Source organism: Meles meles, chromosome 9 (genome assembly GCF_922984935.1).
Source record: "Meles meles chromosome 9, mMelMel3.1 paternal haplotype, whole genome shotgun sequence".
NCBI classification, from domain to species: Eukaryota; Metazoa; Chordata; class Mammalia; order Carnivora; family Mustelidae; genus Meles; species Meles meles.
Genome location: NC_060074.1, coordinates 59,419,448 through 59,440,979, shown reverse-complemented (window position 1 = coordinate 59,440,979; position 21,532 = coordinate 59,419,448). Strand labels below are relative to the sequence as shown.

Below are 21,532 nucleotides of genomic sequence, written 5' to 3'. Positions count from 1 at the left end.
TGCTCAGCCCACTGAGCCACCCAGATGCCCTTCCTGAGCAACTCTTTATTCCAATATCTAAAACCTATTGTGCAAAATGCTCTAGGGGGTTAGAAACTAGTATGTATACCTATGTTTTTAGTGATGGACTTCAAAGATTACTATGGTAAAATACACTGTTTTTACTGAGAGACTTGGTTTTATTCTAAAGAATAAAAATATAGCTGTATTAAGATTATAAATAGAAATGCAATATATCTCTCCTATTGTCTAAAGAAGACTTATTAGCTATTATGAAAAAATAATTTCATGCGTTTTTGAAAAGAATTTTCTGTTGTTTACCATCTGTTTTCCAAAAGCAAAGGAAGTCATAATGTTTTTCCTGTTTCATGTCACTTGTGATTTGTGTATATGAATGATAATACGAATAAAATGGAACTTATGAAAAATCTAAGTTTGGATCTGGCTAGGTAGTATATCATAGTCTTCTTGCATCTAAAACATCTATTTTTCCTTTTTTACTCAATACTTAGTACATAAAAATGTACTGAAGCCCAGGGATTTTCAGGTGGTCTCTAAAAAATAAGCATTGATTTTTATCAGGGTGATTTCTCAGCTTTGCCGAAGGGACAGATTTTTCAGTATTTTTCTTCCCCTTGTCTTAATGGCACCTACCATTCTTAAGGGCATTAAGTAATGTTGTTGCCTGAGTTCTAAGTAGAAAGAAAATTAAACCTCCATTTGGAAATATTGAGCTGATCCCTTTCGACCTATTTGACTTAGAAAATCACACAACCTGTGACTTTCTATTAACTCATAATACATCCAATGTAATTATAACAATTGTGTGGAGTTGTGTTGAGACTTGGAAGAGGTACCATAATATATGCAAAGCTTCCAGTACTATTCCTAGAATTTAGCACTCAATATAAAATATCTATCATTATATAAGCTTGCTATGTGGGTTATAAAGTACTTTGATATAATATTTAACCTACAGATCATGCCTATGACTAGAAGAACAGGTATCTTTGTCCTCATTTAAAAGTGAGAAACTAAAGCTCAGCTGTAGGCTGGCACCAAGAAAAGGATCTAACAGGGCACAGGATTTCTGGTCTGTACTTCTTTTACAAATGGAGCCTTTGAGAGGTGGGGTGGGCAAAGGAAGCTTCTTTTATTTACCGTTGTCTTATTTCCAGTCTAAGTTTACTCTGTAGCAGAGCGAGATGTCTGAGAATGTTCTGGAACTATGGATACAGGCCCCAAGGATATCTATTTTGCAATTCCATGAAAGACCAGGTAGGTTAGGGGATGACAAGGTACAGCATTAATCCACAAACTAAAATATTTATAACTACACTCAAAGTTACATTAGAAAAACATATATGTACCAAAGATTTTATTCTTCTAAAAATTCTTTTTATATAAGTATGGTAAGAAATTTTGTAAAAAGGACAGGTCTCTACAGTTTTTTTCTCTGTATAAATTGTTAGAGTTTTTTTAAAAATGTAAAAATAAATCTTTAAATGATCAGGTCCAGGGCCTCCAAACCTGTGAGGAGAAGATATTTTTTGTATTCCTGAAATCTTTTAGATCCCTTGGGATGGTTCTGAAAATAAACTGAAGGCAGTGAGAGGAAGAACAAACATGCTGTCTGCCTTTGCTCTTTCATCCTCTCCGCTCCACCCACCACTGGGATCACCAGCTAACTAAGCATGTGGGTGTGAGGAAGCAAATGGCCTGGAGAGCTACTTGTAGATTGCCAGATAAAGCTTCAAGGTCCTCCTGATAGACGGTATCTAATCCAATGATCAGGGATCCCTAACTTAGGGCGTTGGGAACTACATATGCCTAACTTTAGACTGGCCTATGTTTTCTAAAGCCTCCTTCTTACAATCATAAAAAAGTATTTAAACTGCTAAAGAGATTAATTATATTTGCCTAGGTAATATATATGCTATGATTCAGATTTCATCTGAACATACAGAAGACTGCCTCAAATCTTTACAGAGCTGTATCACAAATTTCAAATAATAACATAAATGACTATTGCACGGTAGTGCTGCCAAAAAGAAAATAGTTAGTATTAATTAGGAGCAATAGTCTCTTTCTTATTAAAGTAAATTAGTATATATTGTCTGAATCTGTTATAGCATGTTGATGAAGTGTTAGAATATAAGTGAGGTTCGGTGGGGTGAGTTCCGGAGCTAATGACCAAGAAAGAATTCTTGAGACATCTTTGGTGCAAAATGGTGGTTTATTAAAGCGTAGGGACAGGCCCTGTGGGCAGAAAAAGCTGCTGTCCCGGGGTTGTGAGAAGTGGTCCATTATATGCTTGCAAGTTGGGAGGGGTCAGGGATGGCATAAGTCTCTAAGGAATTTTGGAAGCGAGATTTCCAGGACCTTGAGGGGCTAGCTATTGTTGGGGAAAAGGTTATTCCCTAATGGTAATAAAACCTTTGTGAGACCCTTTAGCTGTATATCAGTGGGTCATATGCTTGGGAATGATTGTCAGCACGTATCTTGGAGGGTTTAGAGATAAATTTTCCAAATGAATTGTTAAAGTAGACTTCAGGATCCTGGTAGGGGTTAGGGATGGTTCAGGGTAAGATTGCCCTTTACTCTTAGCCAAGTGTTAAGGTGGAGGTCATTGAGTCCCTGGAGGAGTGTCACTCTGCCTGTTTCAAGGGCTTGTCAGTGGGTAAAGAAATTAAATAATTTTCCTTCTGCCTCTGTTTCCCACATCAATGTGGCCAACATTCTACTTTTTAGGTAGCTAATAATCAGAATTCTCTAAGTTGGTCATTTTGTTAATTTACCTCACAAGAACAAAAAGGGCCCCAAACCCTAGTTTAATAGGAAACAATCTGAATATTCTGAAAATTTAGTGAAAGTAAATTTATATATGACAAAAGGAAATAAAAATGTGAACTAAAGGATACATGGTAAGTTTCTTGCAGAAGTAAGGTAACAAGGGAGAAAGGTAACACTACAACAGGTGAATGTATGCATCTATGTTTAAAGTGTGTGTGTACACACACGTGTGATGCTGTCTTAGCTACTGTGTATTCTGCATATGGATATGACGTACATACAGCTACCATTGCATGACAGGAGGCACTTTGTTTCATAGTATCATAGTTTGATTTCTACATTTTATAGGTGGAGGAAACTGAGTGGTAACTTGTTTGTTCAAGGCCATACTGATTAGATTTGAATCCAGGTCTGCTTGACCCTGAAACTTCTGTTCTTTTTTGCTACATTATGCTTCCTCCAGCTGTAGCTTTGTGACATTTCTATCAGCACAGCTGGAAGAGTGAGAGGACTCCAGAACCAATTTGGTAATTTACATTACACTGTATGATCCTCTGGGCTTCCCCTTTTCAGACACTCCTCCTTTAAGATATTCCCCTCCCCCACAATACCCTACAGGCCTGCCTTCATACCCCCACAGCTCCACTACCACCACCTCCTTTGGCCCCACTGTCCAGATTCCTGTTTCTCATGGCGTCCTCTAAACCCGGCTACTGGGCTGGTACCACATCTCCACTCACTTTGCCTGCTGTGTGCACCATTTCCTCGGGGTCAAGTTCTCTGTTTTCCAAAGCAAGTGTATTGTGTTAGTGAGGGCAATAGCGTAATCTGTTATTCAATACCCGGGAGGATATTTACATGTCAACAGTGAAATGACTACTACATCTTTAGAAAGTACTAAAATTTGTTCTCAAAGTCTTAAGCAACTTGGTATAAAAATATCAATATAAAAAATAGGATGACTTTTTTTTGGAGAGTCAGGTCTCTAAGTGGACCTTAGTCACGTTTGCCTCCTTGTCAGGCCTATGTCTAGTTAATAATATTGCTAATCCACAAATCAATTCCAAAAAGAAATGATATATTTATCAACCTAAAAGACTTAGGTTATATATCACAGATATCGGTTATCGCCAATAGAATCATTGTTTTTTTCCTGAGTCTGCGCCTCTTATGTTTGAAATCTCAGCAGTTAGTTCTCAGAGTCTGTATGCCTGTACAGGAAGTTTAAAAAATGTATCTGTAGCAACCCTTGGTAGCCAAAGAAGGCTCTGAATATTTAGATTTTATGTTCTTAAATGTCAAAAGCAGATATTCTAAATAACTAAATCAAGATAAAATAAGAAAAACCCGGCTTTTCTGTTCTTCACCTACACCAATGAACTCAGTCCAAATAACTAATCCAAAACTACCAAAGGAAAGGAAGAAGAAAGAAAACTAGAGACAGCAACATGAAGAGATGGAATATGAGTTTGGAATAAGTTCTGTTGTTAATTTTGTCCAAAATAATTTTTAGTAACTCTGGCCATAAGATGGAAGTATTTATGAAAATAAAAAATTCTTTGGGTGCATAAGATAGCCTGGTGCCTAGGACATTGGACTTCAGACTCTCCAGCCAAAAATCCTGTATCATTCAAATCCAAGCACTTTGTTGAGCAACCTTGGACAAGTTACTTAACTTCTTTATATTTCCATTTTCTTAAGGTGGGGACAATGAGAGCAATCAACCACATGAGGGTATTACAAGGGTAAAATGAGTTAATATAGATAAAAGCACCCAGAACTGGGTCTGGCATAAATAAATACTAATCAGGTGTTAATAACCTCACTGCTGTTATTGTTACACAATTGTCGCTACCACAGCTCAGAGACTGGGAAGCTTAACAATCCAAAGGCCAAAAAAAAGGGGGCAGTACCTGCACTTTTTTTACATTTTTAAAAAGGCCAGTATAAAATGCCAATAATTTTGACTTGTAATGTGGGATTTTGGGTTTGAGATACAGTCCACCAAACACATCTTCTACTTACTTTCCCCAAAGAAAAGCATGTTCTCCAAGCTGTCTTATTTATATAAATGGCTACAGAGTGATAAGATAAACATTATAATTAAATGCCCTCATCCAGAAATCTTTGCTTTTGTTTCAAGGCTAATGGAGGTGATCAGTCCTCCTTACATGAGAAGAGCCTGTGGCTGTCTTCTGGAAAACATAATTTGGTAGAACTCCCTTCAACATTATTACTAATTTTAGTTTCTGGGTTGCAGATGCTCTCCTTTTGTCTTTGTAGTTATTATTAGTACCTTCCTGTGTGTGCTGAACAATAATGGTTTGTGATTCATTTTTTTGAAGTTTCTTTATTGACTAAATTAGCCCCCAGAGTGCTTTATATCAAGTTAGGTTTTGATATAAGGCATAAAATAAGAGAACTGTGATCTATCTGTAGAAGTCAAACACATTTTTATGCTTATTCTTTTTCCAAAAGTATTTTGAGTTACCAAAATGATAAAATCACACTACAGAATATTTACAGAATAAAAAATTAAAAAGAAATCTCTTATAATATTTCCACCAGTTACTGTAATATTTTTGGCATATTTCTGTTAGTAGTTCTTATATATTTTTTCAACATATGTATAAGCATACAATGTCTTTAATCTTTTCTTTCTTAAGGTGGTGGGGGAGGGGAAGAATGAGAGAGAGAGAATTCCAAGCAGGCTCCATGCTCAGCACAGAGTCCCACACAGGGCTTGATTTCACGACCCTAAGATCATGACCTGAGCTGAAATCAAGAGTCAGACACTTCACTTAACTGAAGGAACCACCCAGGTGGCCCTTTAATCTTTTCTATACAGCACCGTAATGAAAACATTTTCCATGTGGCTACGTTATTCTTCACAACTATAATTGTTAACGGATGCAACATGGTTTACTTACTCACTCCTTATTATTAAACATTTAATTTGTTTCTATTAAGATGACTATTTAAATAACACAATGGGAAGTCTTTTATGAAAATATTTATTTCCATATTTTGGAATTTATTCTTAGAAGAGATTGTCTAAGTACTTATAACTGTCTCTCTAGGAAATTATCTAAACTTATAGCTATATCATGAAGAAAAAAACTTTTCAAAAGTATGCAAAATAACTCCATAAAACACTATGACTGCTAACTAATACCAAAAACAATACTCTCTCCGTTAAATTCTTAAACTGGTTATCATCTGAATTTCATTTCCATTCAAATAACCATATCCTCTCCTTGGCCTCTAAATACATAACTTTGGAAATATTTCTCACTCTCATGACATTCTGCCTCTTTGTATGTTGGCACTCATGTCAACTATAATTAAGCACTTCTTTGAGTAATGTTTAACATCTAACTTTGTCAACAGATAAAATGCTGTGGAAGAGCAGAGACCACACCTATTTGGTCACTTTTACACCCAAATGTCTAGCATGCAGCAGGCAATCTTGTTTATTCATTCATTGATACATAATGGTTTAAAATTTTGTGCAGAATACTTTGCTAACTGTTATGGGGAAATAAATAGAAATATATGACAGTCCTTGCCTTTAAGGAGTTGTAATAATAATAATAATCCTTCACTATTATTTTTATTTTAATATGCTATAGGAGAAAGTTCATGGAGTTTAAAACCAGATGGATTAGGGGCGCCTGGGTGGCTTCAGTCATTAAGTGTCTGCCTTCGGCTTAGGCATGGTCCCAGGGTCCTGGGATGGAGCCTTGTATCTGGCTCCCTGCTCAGCAGGAAGCCTGTTTCTCCGTCTCCCAATCCCCCTGCTTGTGTTCCCTCTCTCACTGTGTCTCTCTCTGTCAAATAAATGAATAAAATCTTGGGGAAAAAAAGATGGATTTGAGTTTGACTCTCATTTATCATCCATTGGCTATATGATACTGAACAAATTAGTTAACTTGTTGGAACCTCACATTATTAATCATCTGTAAAGCAGGGGTAATACTTGTTCCACATATTATTGTGAGGTTAAAATAAAGTCATGGATGCAAAATTTGGTTGCAGCTCTTATAAATTAGAAAGTAATCCATGATTTTTTGTTGAATGAATGAATAAAGCCTTGTCAATTTTGGATTTTCTTCCTTTTTTCCCACTGGTTTCTTCACTTTCTTCCCATTATCATTGTCTGAGTCAACAGTAAAGACAAACATTTCACCTAGGCTAGTGATTCTTGCTCCCATTTCTATGATCATCTTCTAATCTATTATCACATAATTCTTCCCAGAGCTTTGTCATTGTACCCAACTTTTTACCAGATAAAACTTATTACGATTTTTAAGGATCCTTGACAGTTGGTCCCAGGAGTCCATTCTGTCTATCTCAGTGCCCTCAACTCTAATTATGACCTGCTCATACAGAACATACAGATACATTAAAGAGAGAGAAAAACATGGATAAGCTGTATAAAATAAACTCAGATGACAGGTACAACAGAGATAGCATGACAACTTAGGGTTTATTTCTTCTACGAATATTTTCCAACTCCCCAGGGTAATTTCTTACTTCTTCCTCTAGGCTATTACGCGTACATCTAGCACAAATACTACACTATGCTGCAATTATTTGAGTGGGCATTGTCTCTAGCTCCCTCCTCACTTACTGATTCGACAAATATTCAAATGTGCAGCACAATGTACAAAGTGCCCCTCTAGGCTCTTCCTAATAATCACCGAGCTCCTTAAGAGTGGAAACCATATCATAGTCATTTTCGTACTATCAATGCAAATACAATACAGAGAAGACCAATGGATACTGATGAAGAAGCCAATAAGTGAGTAAGAAAATGCATGAACAAAACGGCAAATCTATTTATTATACTTGAAACATTTTGCTCTATTCTACCCTTGAGTTTTGTAGGCTGTTATTTTCTTGAAATGGGAAATAAATTTGGTTATTATAGGAAACTGATTTGATGAGCACCACCTGGCTCATCTGTTATTCTTGCCATAAGATGAATTTCCCATCATAAGACTTATTCTTAGAAAGAAATTATAAAATAATGTATGCACACGATGCCAATTGAACACTTTAAAATATGCAGAGAAAACAAGCCTTTTTTCTCTCACAATCCTATCTTCCACATTCCCCAAATATTATAGGTTTGGTAGGTATGCTTCGAGATCTATTTCCTGCGTATTTCAAATATACTTCCTATGCATTTTTGAGAGTTAAGACATTGTCTCTAGAAGGCTGCTCTCAGGGGCTTACCTAAGGCCACAAAATAGGATATTGGTGCAGATTCCTATCCCACTCTTTTAAGCCAAGTTATTACCAAGCTTCTTAAAAATAACAATGTGATGTACGGCTTCATTGGGATGCAGAAAAACTCACTTCTAGCTAAGATTTTTCTCCCTCCTTGTCACATACCTATATATGGCTAATCAAAATAAGTACTTTTATGTTCTAACAAGCTTTAAAATTAGAATCCATTTTACCTCTACTATTATTCAAATATTTGTGTTTTTTATCCCTCTGTTTTCATATTTTGTGTTTCCTATTAGAAATTTAAAAACTGGTTGAAGATAATATAAAAGACCTAAATACAATAAAAACTTATCTAAACTCTTTCATATTCTAAATTCTAATCATAAAAATTTCTTTGGCAAACCAGTGGCTTATAATGTAGTATGGTAAAAATGTTCAACTAGACATTAGATGTCTTGGGTTTTATTTTTATTTTATAAAGATTTTATTTATTTGTTTGCTTGTTTGTTTACTTATTTGAGAGAGAGAGGGAGATAGAGCACACGAGTGAGGGCAGGGGAGCAGAGAGGCAGAAGGACAGGGAGAAACAGAATCCCTACTGAGCAGGGAGTCCAACATTAGGCTCAGCTGGGATCATGATCTGAGCCAAAGGTAGATGCTTAACTGACTGAGCCAACCAGGGGCTCAAGATATCTTGGGCTGTAGACGCAGTTCTTCCACTTGGATAAGTCATAAACCCTCTGAGTCTTGGGGTTTTTATTGTGTTTTGCTTGTTTCAGGTTTTTTTTTTTTTTTTTTTAGCCCTAAATAGAGGTAATATTCATTCAACACTTACTCATTTATGCAGCAAATATTCATTGAGTATCTATTTTGTGCCAGAAGCTGATTCAAGACACTGGAAAAGCCATGATCAAAACAGACTAAATTCCCTTCCTTCATGAACTGTTCACTCTAAAAGGGGAGCAGACAATAAATTAGACTGACTAATAAAGGTATCACTCACTATACATATGCACAAAACCACATGCTGGTGAGGAGGCAGATTGGTGGGAACTCTCATACATTGCTTTTAAGGATACAAAATGGTGCAACCACATTGGTAAAGTCTTATAAAGTTACACTTTTTAACCCAGCAATCCTGTTTCTAAGTATTTATCTAAGAGAAAATGAAAACATGGCCCAAATAAAGACCTGCAGATGAAGCAGTATAACCCCAGAGCAGAAACGACCCAAAAGACAATCAGCTTGTGATTGGGTAGACATTTTGTAGTACATTTATACAGCGGAATACTACCCAGTAACAAACAGTAATAAACTGATGCAGGCAACAACATGAGTAAATCTCAATAGAATTATAATAAGTGGGGGGGGGAAGCAGACACAAAAGGTTCGATACTCTATAATTCAATTTATGTGAAATTCTAGAAAAGGCAAAACTTCGGAGACAGAAATCATATCAGCAATTGTCAGGGGTTGTGGTTTGGGGTGAGAGATTGACTTCGAAAGGGCATAAGGAAACATTCTGGGAAATGTTCTCTGATGTTTCAATTGTGCTGTCATTGATTTGTCAAGACGCATTTAAGGATATACTTAAAGGGGTATATTTTATTGTGTGTAAAGATAATGCCTCGATAACTCTTACTTTTAAAAATATATGTAAATTATGTAATATTTTAGATAGAGGAAAGAGAGAGAGAAGGGAGTTGAAATTTTAGTTACAAAGTCCTCAAAATTTTGAAGGAAGTAAAGGAACAAACTACATAGATATCTGGAGAAGGACATTCAGGCAAAAAGAATTGCAAATGTGAAAACTGAGAAGCAGAAACATGCCAAGTGTGTTTACCGAAGAGCAAGCAGATCAGTGTGGCTATAGAGCAGGGGGTTGAGGAAGCAGGAGATACGAGAGGAGAACAGATCACACAACACTTGACGATGATTGGAAGCTACGAGTGGGCTTTGAGAAGCAGAGTGACATGAAGTGACTTGAAGTTTAAGAGAAAATTCCAGATGCTTCATACAGAAGAGTCTATGAAAAAACAAGTATAAAATCAGGAACACCAGCTGAAAGACAAACTAATAATTTAGACAAGGGATTATGGGGGTAGAGAGGGTGGCAAAAAAGGGTTTATATTCTATATAAAGCCATTTGATTGCTGAGAAATCTAGGTGTGTGACAAAGAGAATTAAGAATAAACCCATGGTTTTTTTAGTCTGAACTGCTGAAAGGATGGGATTGCCATCATTCGAAGGAGAGACTTGAGAGAATTTGTGCTTACAACTGCAAACACACATGGACTAACCTATAAGCATCTACCCAGTATATGAGTTTGCTAGGGCTGCCATACCAAAATGCCACAGACTGTGTGGCTTAAACACCAGAAAGTTACTCTCTCACAGTTCTGGAGTCAGGAAGTCCATGATCAAAGTGCCAGCAGGGTTGGTTTCCTCTGAGGTCTCTCTCTCTCTTGACTTGTAGATGGCTGCCCTCTTGCTGTGTCCTCATGTGATCTTTTCACCATGTATGTGCCTCCCAGTGTCTCTGTGTGTCCAAATATTCTCTTCTTATAAGCACACCAGTCAGATTTTATTAGGACCCACCCCTATAACCTCCCTTAACCTAAATCACCTCTTTAAAAGCCCTGTCTTCAAATGTAGCTGCATTTGGAGCTCTTGGGGATTTGGGCTTCTACATACAAACTTTGAGGGAACACAATTCAGCCTGTAATACCCAGTGATATAATTTCAGAGTGAGTAGAACCATCTCGTTTATCCTCTAAAAACTTGGTATTATAATTTAAAAAATTCTACTGTGGGTGCTTCATTCTTTTAGGTATCAAAATTTTTTTTTAAAATGGAAGAAATAAATTAGACTCCAGCTAATTGTTAGAGCAAGTTCTAATTGACCAAGAAGACACCAGGTACATATGTAACGAAGAAATGAGCAACACAGTGGAGTTGAGTGGAAGTAGTAGAACTGGCCTGGACACACAATGAGAATTCACATACATGACATTTCCTTACCCTTCACATATTTAAACAGTCCTGGGGAGACATTGTTTATAAAAATAGCTTTTTGGGTGGTATATAAAAACTGAGAACTATAACTATAGAATTTTTTTAAGGATTATTTATTTACTTATTTATTTGACAGACAGAGATCAGAAGCAGGCAGAGAGGCAGGCAGAGAGGGGAGTGGGGGAAGCAGGCTTCCAGCTGAGCAGAGAGCCCAACATGGGGCTTGATCCCAGTACCTTGAGATCATGACCTAAGCCGAAGGCAGAGGCTTAACCCACTGAGCCACCCAGGTGCCCCACTATAGGATGTTTTTACAAAGTAAATTCTTCCTTTCCAGAGTCAAGTTGAAATTTTTCTGTTTGTTAAAAAATAAATATAAAGTGTATAAACTAAACATTTTATGTCATCAAGAATTACAAGTTTAAAAAATACCCTACGCTAACTGAATCTGGTTGGTTTTATAAAATATCTAGTAGGAACAGTATTCAGAGCAATTAACATATTAATTTCAGTAGTTAAAGAGAAGTGTTTCTTCCTCCAAAACAAGTTATTAACAATGTCTCTAAGCATTTATTCAGTGTGACTAATACTATAAAGTATGTAGCAGTGGCACTTAAAATATTCAGCAAACTGGAGATGAATGAATACATAATGTAGCAGCATTTTACTTGAACAAGAATAATTTCCTCAAAATTTCCCAATAGGAATGGCAGACACCTCAAGTAAAATTATCAAATCATATACAAAGTGCCAACACTGGCATTATACTCATCTCATAAAGAATTCATGGCAATGTGCCCAGCAGGTGAAATACTCCATAAGCAGGATTCTGGTCCTGTTTAAGCCTGTCATCAGGTACCAAAAATGGCTGGACACTGAATCAGTTAGGAATTAAGCCTCAAGTGCCATCTCTAGGAGTTGAGGGTCATGATTCACTTGCTAGATTCCAATATAATATATCTTAATTATCTTTAATTTTTTAAAGAGACTTTATTTTTTAGAGTAATTTTAGCTTCCCAGGGATATTAAGCAGAAGATACAGACATTTCCCATAAACCCCCTGCCTGGATGCATGTATCACTTTCCTCATTATCAACATTCTCCTCCAGAGCAGAACATTTGTTGTAACCCATTAACCACATTAATATATCCTTATCATTCCAAGTCGATTGCTCAGGATTCACTCTTGGTGTTGGACATTCTATGGGACTGAACACGTTTATAATGTCATGTATCCACCATTACAGTAGCGTACAGAGTAGTTTTACTGCCCTAAAAATCCTGTTTTATTAATGTTGAGTTTTATATGTTCTTTGGATGTTTTAGATAACAGTTCTTTATTAGATATGTCTTTTGCAAATGTATTCTCCCAGTCTGTGGCTTGTCTTTTCTTCTTTTAACATTATCTTTCAAAGAGTAGAAAATTTTAATTTTCATGAGGCCCAGCTTTAATTCTTCCTTTCATATATCATAACTTTGATGCTGTATCTCAAAAGTACTGACTAAATTCAAGGTCGTCTAGAGTTTCTCTTATGTTATTTTTCTAGGATTGTTATAGTTTTGCATTTTACATTCAGGAATATGATCCACTTTCAGTTAATTTTTATGAAGGGCATAATGTCTGTGTCAAGATTCATTTTTTTGCATGTGGATGTCCAGTTGTTCAGCACCAGTTGTTAAAAAGACTATCTTTGCTCCATTGTATTGCCTTTGCTTCTTTGTCAAAGATTAGTTGACTGTATTTCTGGGCTCTCTATTCTGTTCCATTGATCTGTTTGTCCATTATTTTGCCAATACCTCACTGTCTGGATTACTGTAGCTTTATAGTAAGTGTAGAAGTCGGGTAGTTCCAGTCCTCCCACTTAGTTCTCCTTCATTATTCTGGGTCCTTTGCCTCTCCATACAAACTCTAGAATCAGTTTGTTGATATCCATAAAACAACTTTCTAGGATTTTATTTGGGATTGTGTTGTGTCTATAGAGCAAATTGGGAAGAATTGACATCTTGACAATATTGAGTCTTCCTACCAATGATCATGTACTATCTCTCCATTTATTTAGGTTTTTTTTATTTGTTTCATTAGAGTTTTGTCATTTTCCTCATGTAGATCTATACCTATTGTGTTAGATTTATACTTCAACTTTTTTGTGTGTGTAAATGGTATTGTGTTATTAATTTCAAATTCCACTTGTTCATTGCTGGTATATAGAAAAGTGATTGACTTTTGTATATCAACCTTGTATCCTGAAGCCTTGGTATAATTACTTGTTAGTTCCAGGAGTGTTTTGTTGATTCTTCCAGATTTTCCACATAAACAATCATGTCATTTATAAACAAAAACAGTTTTATTTTTCCTTTTCAATCTGTATACCTTTTATTTGTTTTTCTTTTCATACTACATTTGCTCGAACTTCCAATACGATGTTGAAAAGGAGTGGTGAGAGGGGACATCCTTGACTTGTTCCTGATCTCAGGGGGAAAACTTCTAGTTTATCATCATTAAGTATGATGTTAGCTGTAGGTTTTTCTGCATTCTTTATCATATTGAGGAAATTTCCCTCTATTCCTAGTTTACCAGAAGTTTTATCATGAATGCTTTTACTGTTTTTATTGATATGACCATGGAATTTATCAACTTTAGTCAGTTGATGGAATTCCTTGTATTAATTGATTTTTGAATGTTGAACCAGTCTTGCATACTTGAAAAAATCCCACTTGATTGTGGTGTAAAATTTTTTTACACATTGTTGAAGTTGAGTTGCTAATGTTTTATTGAGGATTTTTGCATATTTGGTTATGACAAATATTGGTCTGTAGTTTCCTTTTCTTATATCTTTCTATGGTTTTGATAGTAGGCTAATGCTAGCCTTATAAAAATGAATTAGGGAGTATCCTCTCTTCTGCTATCCTCTGAAAGAGATTGTAGAGAATTGGTATAATGTTTTCCTTAAGTGTTTAGAAGAATACAACAGTGAATTCAACTGGGCCTGATGTTTTCTTTCTCGGAAGAGTATTAATTATTGATTCAATTTCTTTAATAGATATAGGCCTATTCAGATTATCTATTTCCTGTGTGAATATTGGTAGTCTGTCGTATTCAAGGAATTAGTCCATTTTATCTAGGTTATCAATTTTGTGGGTTCATAATATCACTTTATATTCTTTTTAGTGTTAATGGGATCTTTAGTGATGTCCCCATCTCTCATTTAGAGATGTCCCCTTTCTCTAATATCATTCTGATATTTGTGTACGTTCTCTTTTTTTCTTTGTTAGCCCAGTTAGAGGCTTATCAATTTTACTGATCTTTTCAAAGAACCAGACTTAGGTCCTTTAATTTTCTTTATTGGTTTCCCATTTTTTATTTCATTGATTTCTACTTTGATTTTTATTATTTCTTTCCTTTGTCTAATTTTTAAAATTAAATTTGCTTTTTTTTTTCTAGTTTCCTAAGGTTGAAGCTGAGATCATTGATTTGAGACACTTCTTCTTTTCTAATCCATACATTCAGTGTTATAAATTTCCATCTAAGTATTGCTTTCATTGCATCTCACAAATTTTTAAAAGCTGTGTTTTCATTTTCATTTAGTTCAAAATGATTACCTTTAATTACATTAGTCAGTTCATTACACTGATTAACAAACCAGTACTTTCACCAATGAAAATCCATTTCTGACATTCAGCAAAGCCTTAGTGTTGATTGAGATGTGACTAGTAGATAGGTTTGTGGTAATCTTTTCTGGAGTTTAGGCTCTCTGCTTTAATGTTAGTTGAACACTGATGGAGTTTAGACTCCTGATTAAAATATCACCTACAAATGGTTGTGGGTTAACCTACATACACAGATTACTGCAGTATCTGTGCTATTTTACTATAGATTGAAACATCATTATATTCCATTTCAAATATTTCAGATTGTATCCTTAAATCTAGGTCAATTCAGGAAGTGAAATAAGGTCAATACTTTAAAGACTGTAAACTCTCTGAGAATGTTCATCACATCTCAACTAAGTGAAATGCTGTATATTTGATACACAGTCACATGACCGGAGGCCATTCCGTGTATCTTAAGAGAAGAAACCAACAATTTTACTTGTCACTCTCCCTCTAATGTTGGTTGTTCATGTAAATTTCTGTCCTTTCACAGCCCTTCGACAAGAAAGCATGAAAAATAATTTACTTAATGTCTGCAAATCTACAGTTATAGAAAAGGAAAATAGTAACTAAAGGTGACTCTGAAAAGTAACATAGTTGCAAGACAGTTAAGAAGGCTTTCTCCTATCTACCAACCCTTTTGGCCCCTGGAGGAAGAAAGATGAAGAGACATTAATCTAGCACTCAAAAGCCTCATAACCCATTAGAAACAATGAAGATAAAACAGGCAAACAATAAACTTACATTGGAAGCTACTGCTAGTGAAGTTAAGACTTTATCATTAAAATAAGAATTTAGTTCAAAGCGAGAAGGAAAAACAAAGATAGCAAGTGTTTGGATTAAAAATCAAGAATGGGATGGGTTGCCAGAAGTTTCTTTACTGAATAGTCGTTTATTAAGTGCCTTAATTATATTTATTTGATTCTAAGATGTCAGATAATCTATCAGCTTTTTAAAAGCAAAAAAACTCCATGTTAAATGTGTCTATCAGTTGTAAGGGGCCTTCCCCAAAATGTAAAAATATGAACATGCTCATTTTAGGACACATGCAAAACACTTCATAAAGACACCAGGTTCAGAAGAGTGTCTATTAGTCATGGACCTGGCATTACAGAGATTAACCTGGTGGAGTTATACATACAATACAGAAATAAATACATAAAAGTATAATTATAAACTAATGTTGTAGGAAATCTGGGTAAGTTTGTATATGAAGTAAAAATCTGATTTTAGAAAGTTGAAACACAGGGGTTTCTCTAAAGCTGAGTTTTATTCTTTATTCTTTAACTAGGAAACACTATAAAGTCAATGAGTTATGAGAACTTCCCTTTCATCTTCTTTCTCTCTACGTTGCTGAGAAATTTTCAGTCTCTGCTAAATGTTGCAATCCTATCTCTCGTTCTTTCAGATGATTTATCCACCATATTGGCACCCTGTGTAAATCCTCAGTCAGAACTAATTTTACAGATCCAGATTTGTACATCTTTATCCCACATTAAGATATTCATAGTATCTCAAGTTTACTCAAAACTTCTGGCTGAAGTCTTTGAGAGTCATGTTAAAGTTACTGTCCAAGAGCACGTTGTCTTTACTTGCCAAACAAGATTGGCCAGGTGATGTCAATTATTTTACAACATGTTCAGTTAATCAGTATGTATCACTTCCTATAGTTTATAGTTACAGTATTATGTTGGGATTGGAAGGATAAAATTATTGCATGTTTTCTACTTTAAAGCAGGCTCAAATCTAGTTGAGGAGATAAGACAAATAGTATTCTTCTATGAGTATAATGTCACTCAATAAATAACATTTATCCAGAATAGTCCTGGTTTATGTGGAGGGCTGGAGTTGGAAAAAACAAAAAACAGGTGGGGGGGGGTACAGAAACTAAACAAACAAACAAACAAAATCTTTCCATAACCTAGTAGTAAAATCACCCCTCCTAATGGTTTGGTAATTGTTGAATATTATTTAACTCTAGTATGCTAGCATATTGGAAAGTAGAGTCATAGACCTTGTTCTTTGCTTTGACCCAACCAACTGCAAAGAATTAATACCACCCCAATCTTTCGTTAGCTAGCCATCTTTAAGAGCTTTAAATTATTACTATATATTGAAGGAACATTCCATCTTACATAAGCAGAATGTTTTATTCTATTTTTGCCATTTCTTAAAATCAAAGCAACCTAGAAAAAGTTATTCCCACAAACTCATTACTTATTGCTAACTTGACATATTCAGCTTGATCATCTGGTGTAATGTATATATTCTTGAAACTAAATTGATTATCTTGACACTTGCTCTTGGCAAAATGAAAAGAAAGCTTATAGCTTCAAATATAAGGTCTACATATTACCACATTATAAGGTTAGGATGCCAGAGAAACTAGGAAAGCCTTTTTAAAAACATCAAAGACATTTTGTTATTTGGTTGGTAAAACTATGAATTTAAGAAAATCTGAATATACGTGGCCCAAGTATAAAGAATATCTGAAACACAGATCCTAAATACAATGCCTTTTTCAATATTTTACACCTAAACAAAATATGTGAAAGCATAGGCATATTAATTTTGCAAAGATTGCAATCTCAGATACACTGTATCCTAGCTATGACATTTTCTAAGATTTTTTTCTCATAAAAACTGTGAAAGCATGAGGCCAGCAACATCAAGAAAATTTTAGGTGAGCATGAGTATAATGGTACTTATAAACTGATTAGTGTGAAAAGGTCACAGTGGCAAGAACTAGAAAACCACCAGAAGTCATACGGAATCCATGAAACAGGAAATGGTTTCAAGCACGTTTATGAGACTACACAATGCATTAGCCATTATTGTTAGCAATACTTTTACTTACTTTTTAAAACACTCATGACTAAAAGTACATTGATAAATATATGTTACATGCATAGTAAAATATTGGCTTTGCTTCTCCAAAGACCAGGTAATGGCAATACTGATCAGATTCACAAGTGCAATGTGGGTGGTATTGGGAGCCTGGGAATCACAATGTGAAAATCTAAGTGAGGATGGTACTGTACAGATATCTGATCAGCACATTTCCCAGAGAAATTTTCAACCTCCCTGTTTCTCTTATACCCATTTCAGCACCAAATTGTACTAAAACCTGAGCACCCAGCAGGATGAGCCAGTCTTCGCTAACTGTGGCTGAGAAGAGAACTTGGGCAATGGGACACAGTGATTAGTACACATTCCTGCTCAGTCTTCAAAAAATTAGGTTTTGGATGCATACTCTGTGATAAAGCATAACTTGAACTTAAACTTGTGGGGTTCTGTTTTTAGAAAAGCAGAGATGGAAACACTGAGAGTCAGGACCCATGCAACTCTCCTCCTGATGGCCCTGAAAAGCCGAATCATGGACAAACAAAGCTATTTGTGCTCTCCAATTATCCTCTGAGCATTTGTTTTATTGAACCCCACAATTTGTCTTGATCTCATCGTTTTTAGGGAGGTTGCAATCCCACATTTATCTACTCTGTCACCATCATCTCTAATCTCTCTCTTTCCTCTGCCTCTATGTCCTCATTTCCAAACACACAGAGCTCTTTTCTGTCACAAATTACCATTCGCAGGAATTCACTGGCCTGTCCAATGGGCACTGTTTTTCAGTTTCTTTGATACCAAAATGGCCTGTGCACACTTTCTCCATGTTGTTACCGCCTGCTCCCTTCTTCATCTTTTGCAAACTAACTTGTAGTTCTGCCTCCCCTCCCCACCCAATACTGTTTCTTAAGTTAATGATGATCTCTCTCCCTACCACTGTCCTCTAATGGTCTCTTGGCATAGCCTTGTCCCTTGCCTTTGACAACCTGACATTATGTATTTTTTTTCTGATCCTTCTCTCTTATTTTTTCTTCTACCTGCAAGCTATGACATTATCCAGTCTTTGCTTCTCTGATCTTTCTCCTTTTTAAATCCAGAGAGATATTAAATGGTATTCCTCAGTCTGAAGTACCTTAGAAGTGGCCACTGAAGATTCAGGAACAACTAGAAGGGTGGACAGGTGGTGCCTCCCACCACTTCAAATGGGAAAGTCCTGCTTTTACCTGATTTACTTGTTCTATGTTGTTTCTTTTGGAGAGCTTATTTGGAATTTAATTTCTTGTTTTATCACTATCTCTATGACTTTTGCCAATATTTCAAAGCATTAATATATTTCTTACATCCAGACCTGTACCATTTCTTCCATCTGGACCTCTCTCCTACACTGTTCCTCAGCACCTTCCTAATTTCTACCAATATTTTTGTTTTCTATGTCCTCCTTCCTGGAGGAATCCAGGAAGTCCTTTATGAACCCCAAATCTGGGTAGGATGTTCTGTGTGGTACCATTGCATTCTGTATCAATCTCTTAACACAGCACTTTATTTCATTGTGTTTTCTGTTTGTCTACATTCCCTACTAAACTGGAAACTCACTGGGGACAGAATATTACATCTCTAGTGTAGTGCCTGGCATGTAATAACTTTGAAAAATCCAAGCAGATAAATATATAGTCCAGCAAGGAGATACAAATTAAGTGACACTGTTCTCTAAAGAGAAATGAAAGGGTTATCCCTCATTCTGATCAAACTGTCCTGATCTGCCTGCTTCCTGAATGTCCTTGGCACCTCCTTCATCCACTTCTGAGTCCTGTTCACAATGCCCTCACTATTTGCTTTCTGGGGAAGTTATTTGATATTTCCACTCTGATTTTTCTTGTCTGAAAGAGACATATACTGTTAAAGATACTTATGATGACCAAGAAAAATTTAAAGTACTAAAAAATCATACTATTTTCAACACCATCATTACATCATTTTTAACAAAATCCCTACATTACACTATTTTGGCCTAATTTCAACAATTCCAATGTCTTCCATAAAGTTAATAAACCTTCAAAGGATTTGATGCCATTTCTAAGAAGTTTATAGTAAAAATGTTGGTGGTTAACTGGCTTATAAAGGACATATTGCTTCAAATATTTGCTATACTAAAAAAAAAAAAATCTATATAAATGCAACAAAAAAATCCTAAAATTAAATCAAAGAAAGGAGCAACATAATGTCCACATACACTCTGCAAAAACAGGCTTAGAGAAATTCCAGACTGCTGGTGTACTAAAACTAGAAAATGCAGTAGGTATAGTCCCATCTTGAAATCTAAACGGTAGTATCACCTTCAACAGGCAAAGCCTGAGTACCTCCATCATAAATGTTGTAAGTTCTGAAAGCAAAAATCACATTTAAATTCAGTGAGTTTTGTTTGTGTTTGTATAATGAGAACTTAAGTATCAGAGGAGTAGCTGAAGAGAGGACTTTTAAAATCCTGTTCAACTCTGAGAGTCTGGTCAGGGATTTAGATCATGAATCAATTTAAGTCACTTAATCTGCAGGGCAAATTTTCTCATATTTCTTAAAACAATAGCAATTTTTGTAAAGAGGAAAGCCCACAGCCAACAGGGGAAATGTTACTTACGAGTATTGTGTCAGCAGTTCCAAATCATTATGCATGTTGATTGGATATGCTTCACTGAGTTCAAACAACTTCTCCAGGGCCTCATAAATGAAAATGATGCAAATAAGAGAAGCAAAAGCTTCTTCGGTAAACCGGGTGATATAGCAGACAAGGGAACTTGCATCAGTGGCCACGAGTATGATACACAGAGTTGCTGTCCAAAGGCCAATACTAGCTCTCAGAGATAGGTATGACAGCCCGTATTCTCTAGGAGGAAAAGAACAGTGGGAATAAGGTCATTTAACAGCTTGCCACCATTTTAAATAGATGGAAATAAGTCTAATTCAGGAAGTGAAAGGAAATAAGTTTCACATCCCATGAGTATCTAAATTCAAGACTGTCTAAAGGGAACATCTAAGGGGACAAAAATAAAAGGGGTTTCTCGGTGTTTAAAGAGTATCATCTTTTAGGAATTTTACTTAACATATTACACAAATCTTTTTTTTCCTTTCTTTCCATGGAGAGACAAAATGGCAAACTGAATTGAATCAACCACTGTTGCCTCTCCCAGCAGACCCCAAATGTGATGTTGGGAGAAGTATAAATACAGTGGAGAAATAGGGAGGGGGTAAGGGGCCAAAAGTATTTGACACTTACTTGCAAAATTTAAACAAAATCTTTTCAAACACCAAAACTGGTCCTGTACTGCCTAATATGGTAAGAGGCTGTCCACCAAAGAGAGAATAGGCTATTCCAGTCATAGATGCTCCAAAGAGAGACTCGATTGCACTCTGTGTAGAGATATAAATAAGTCCATTATCTAAGCTGTACAGGCAACCATTATAACTAGTGAGAAAATGTTTAAAATACATGAGTATATCCTTTCTCCTTTGCTATGAAAAGTCTAGCGACCCTGGGCAGGATGTGGGGTAGGAGGATAAGAAAAGGGACAAGAAGTCAGCAGAATATGGTACTCAGTGGGGAAATGTCCTCACCACATTCCTTATCTTGCTTTTTGGGGGGAGGGGGTGGGGTTTGCCTTCTAACAGTTTACATGTGTTTGTGGTAAGTCTCAGGACAGAAGCATGGCCTGTATAAACAGGAAAAGGTATAAATAGGAAAAGGACTCCCTGTGAGCTGAAAACTAGAGTGGAAAGCTAGCTAAGGATCGGGGTCAGGGATGTGACCAGAACCTTGTGTGGGACTGCGAACTTGTTCGGAGGTATTCCACTCCTGGATTACCAGTTCTACTAGCCATCCCATCCAGGAAACTCGTACGAAGTGTACAGGTACGACCACACACCAAATCTTTCCTCATGACAGAATCCAAAAGCAAATGGACACTTATCTAACTATGAATCTTAAGCACTGATTGAGCTT

General features: G+C 36.0%; 1 protein-coding gene across 6 annotated transcripts in view; it reads right to left on the bottom strand.

Annotated features, from left to right (window-relative positions):
- The window catches only part of SLC4A10 (solute carrier family 4 member 10), a 301,713-nt gene that overhangs the window by 58,188 nt on the left and 221,993 nt on the right, over positions 1–21,532 (bottom strand). For all 6 annotated transcript variants that reach the window (XM_046019396.1, XM_046019394.1, XM_046019392.1 and 3 more), the window contains 2 exons: positions 20,810–20,943; positions 20,174–20,419 (listed from right to left, as the gene is read on the bottom strand). In XM_046019396.1, coding sequence (XP_045875352.1) covers positions 20,174–20,419; positions 20,810–20,943 — 380 coding nt within the window. The remainder of the gene's footprint in view (positions 1–20,173; positions 20,420–20,809; positions 20,944–21,532) is intronic.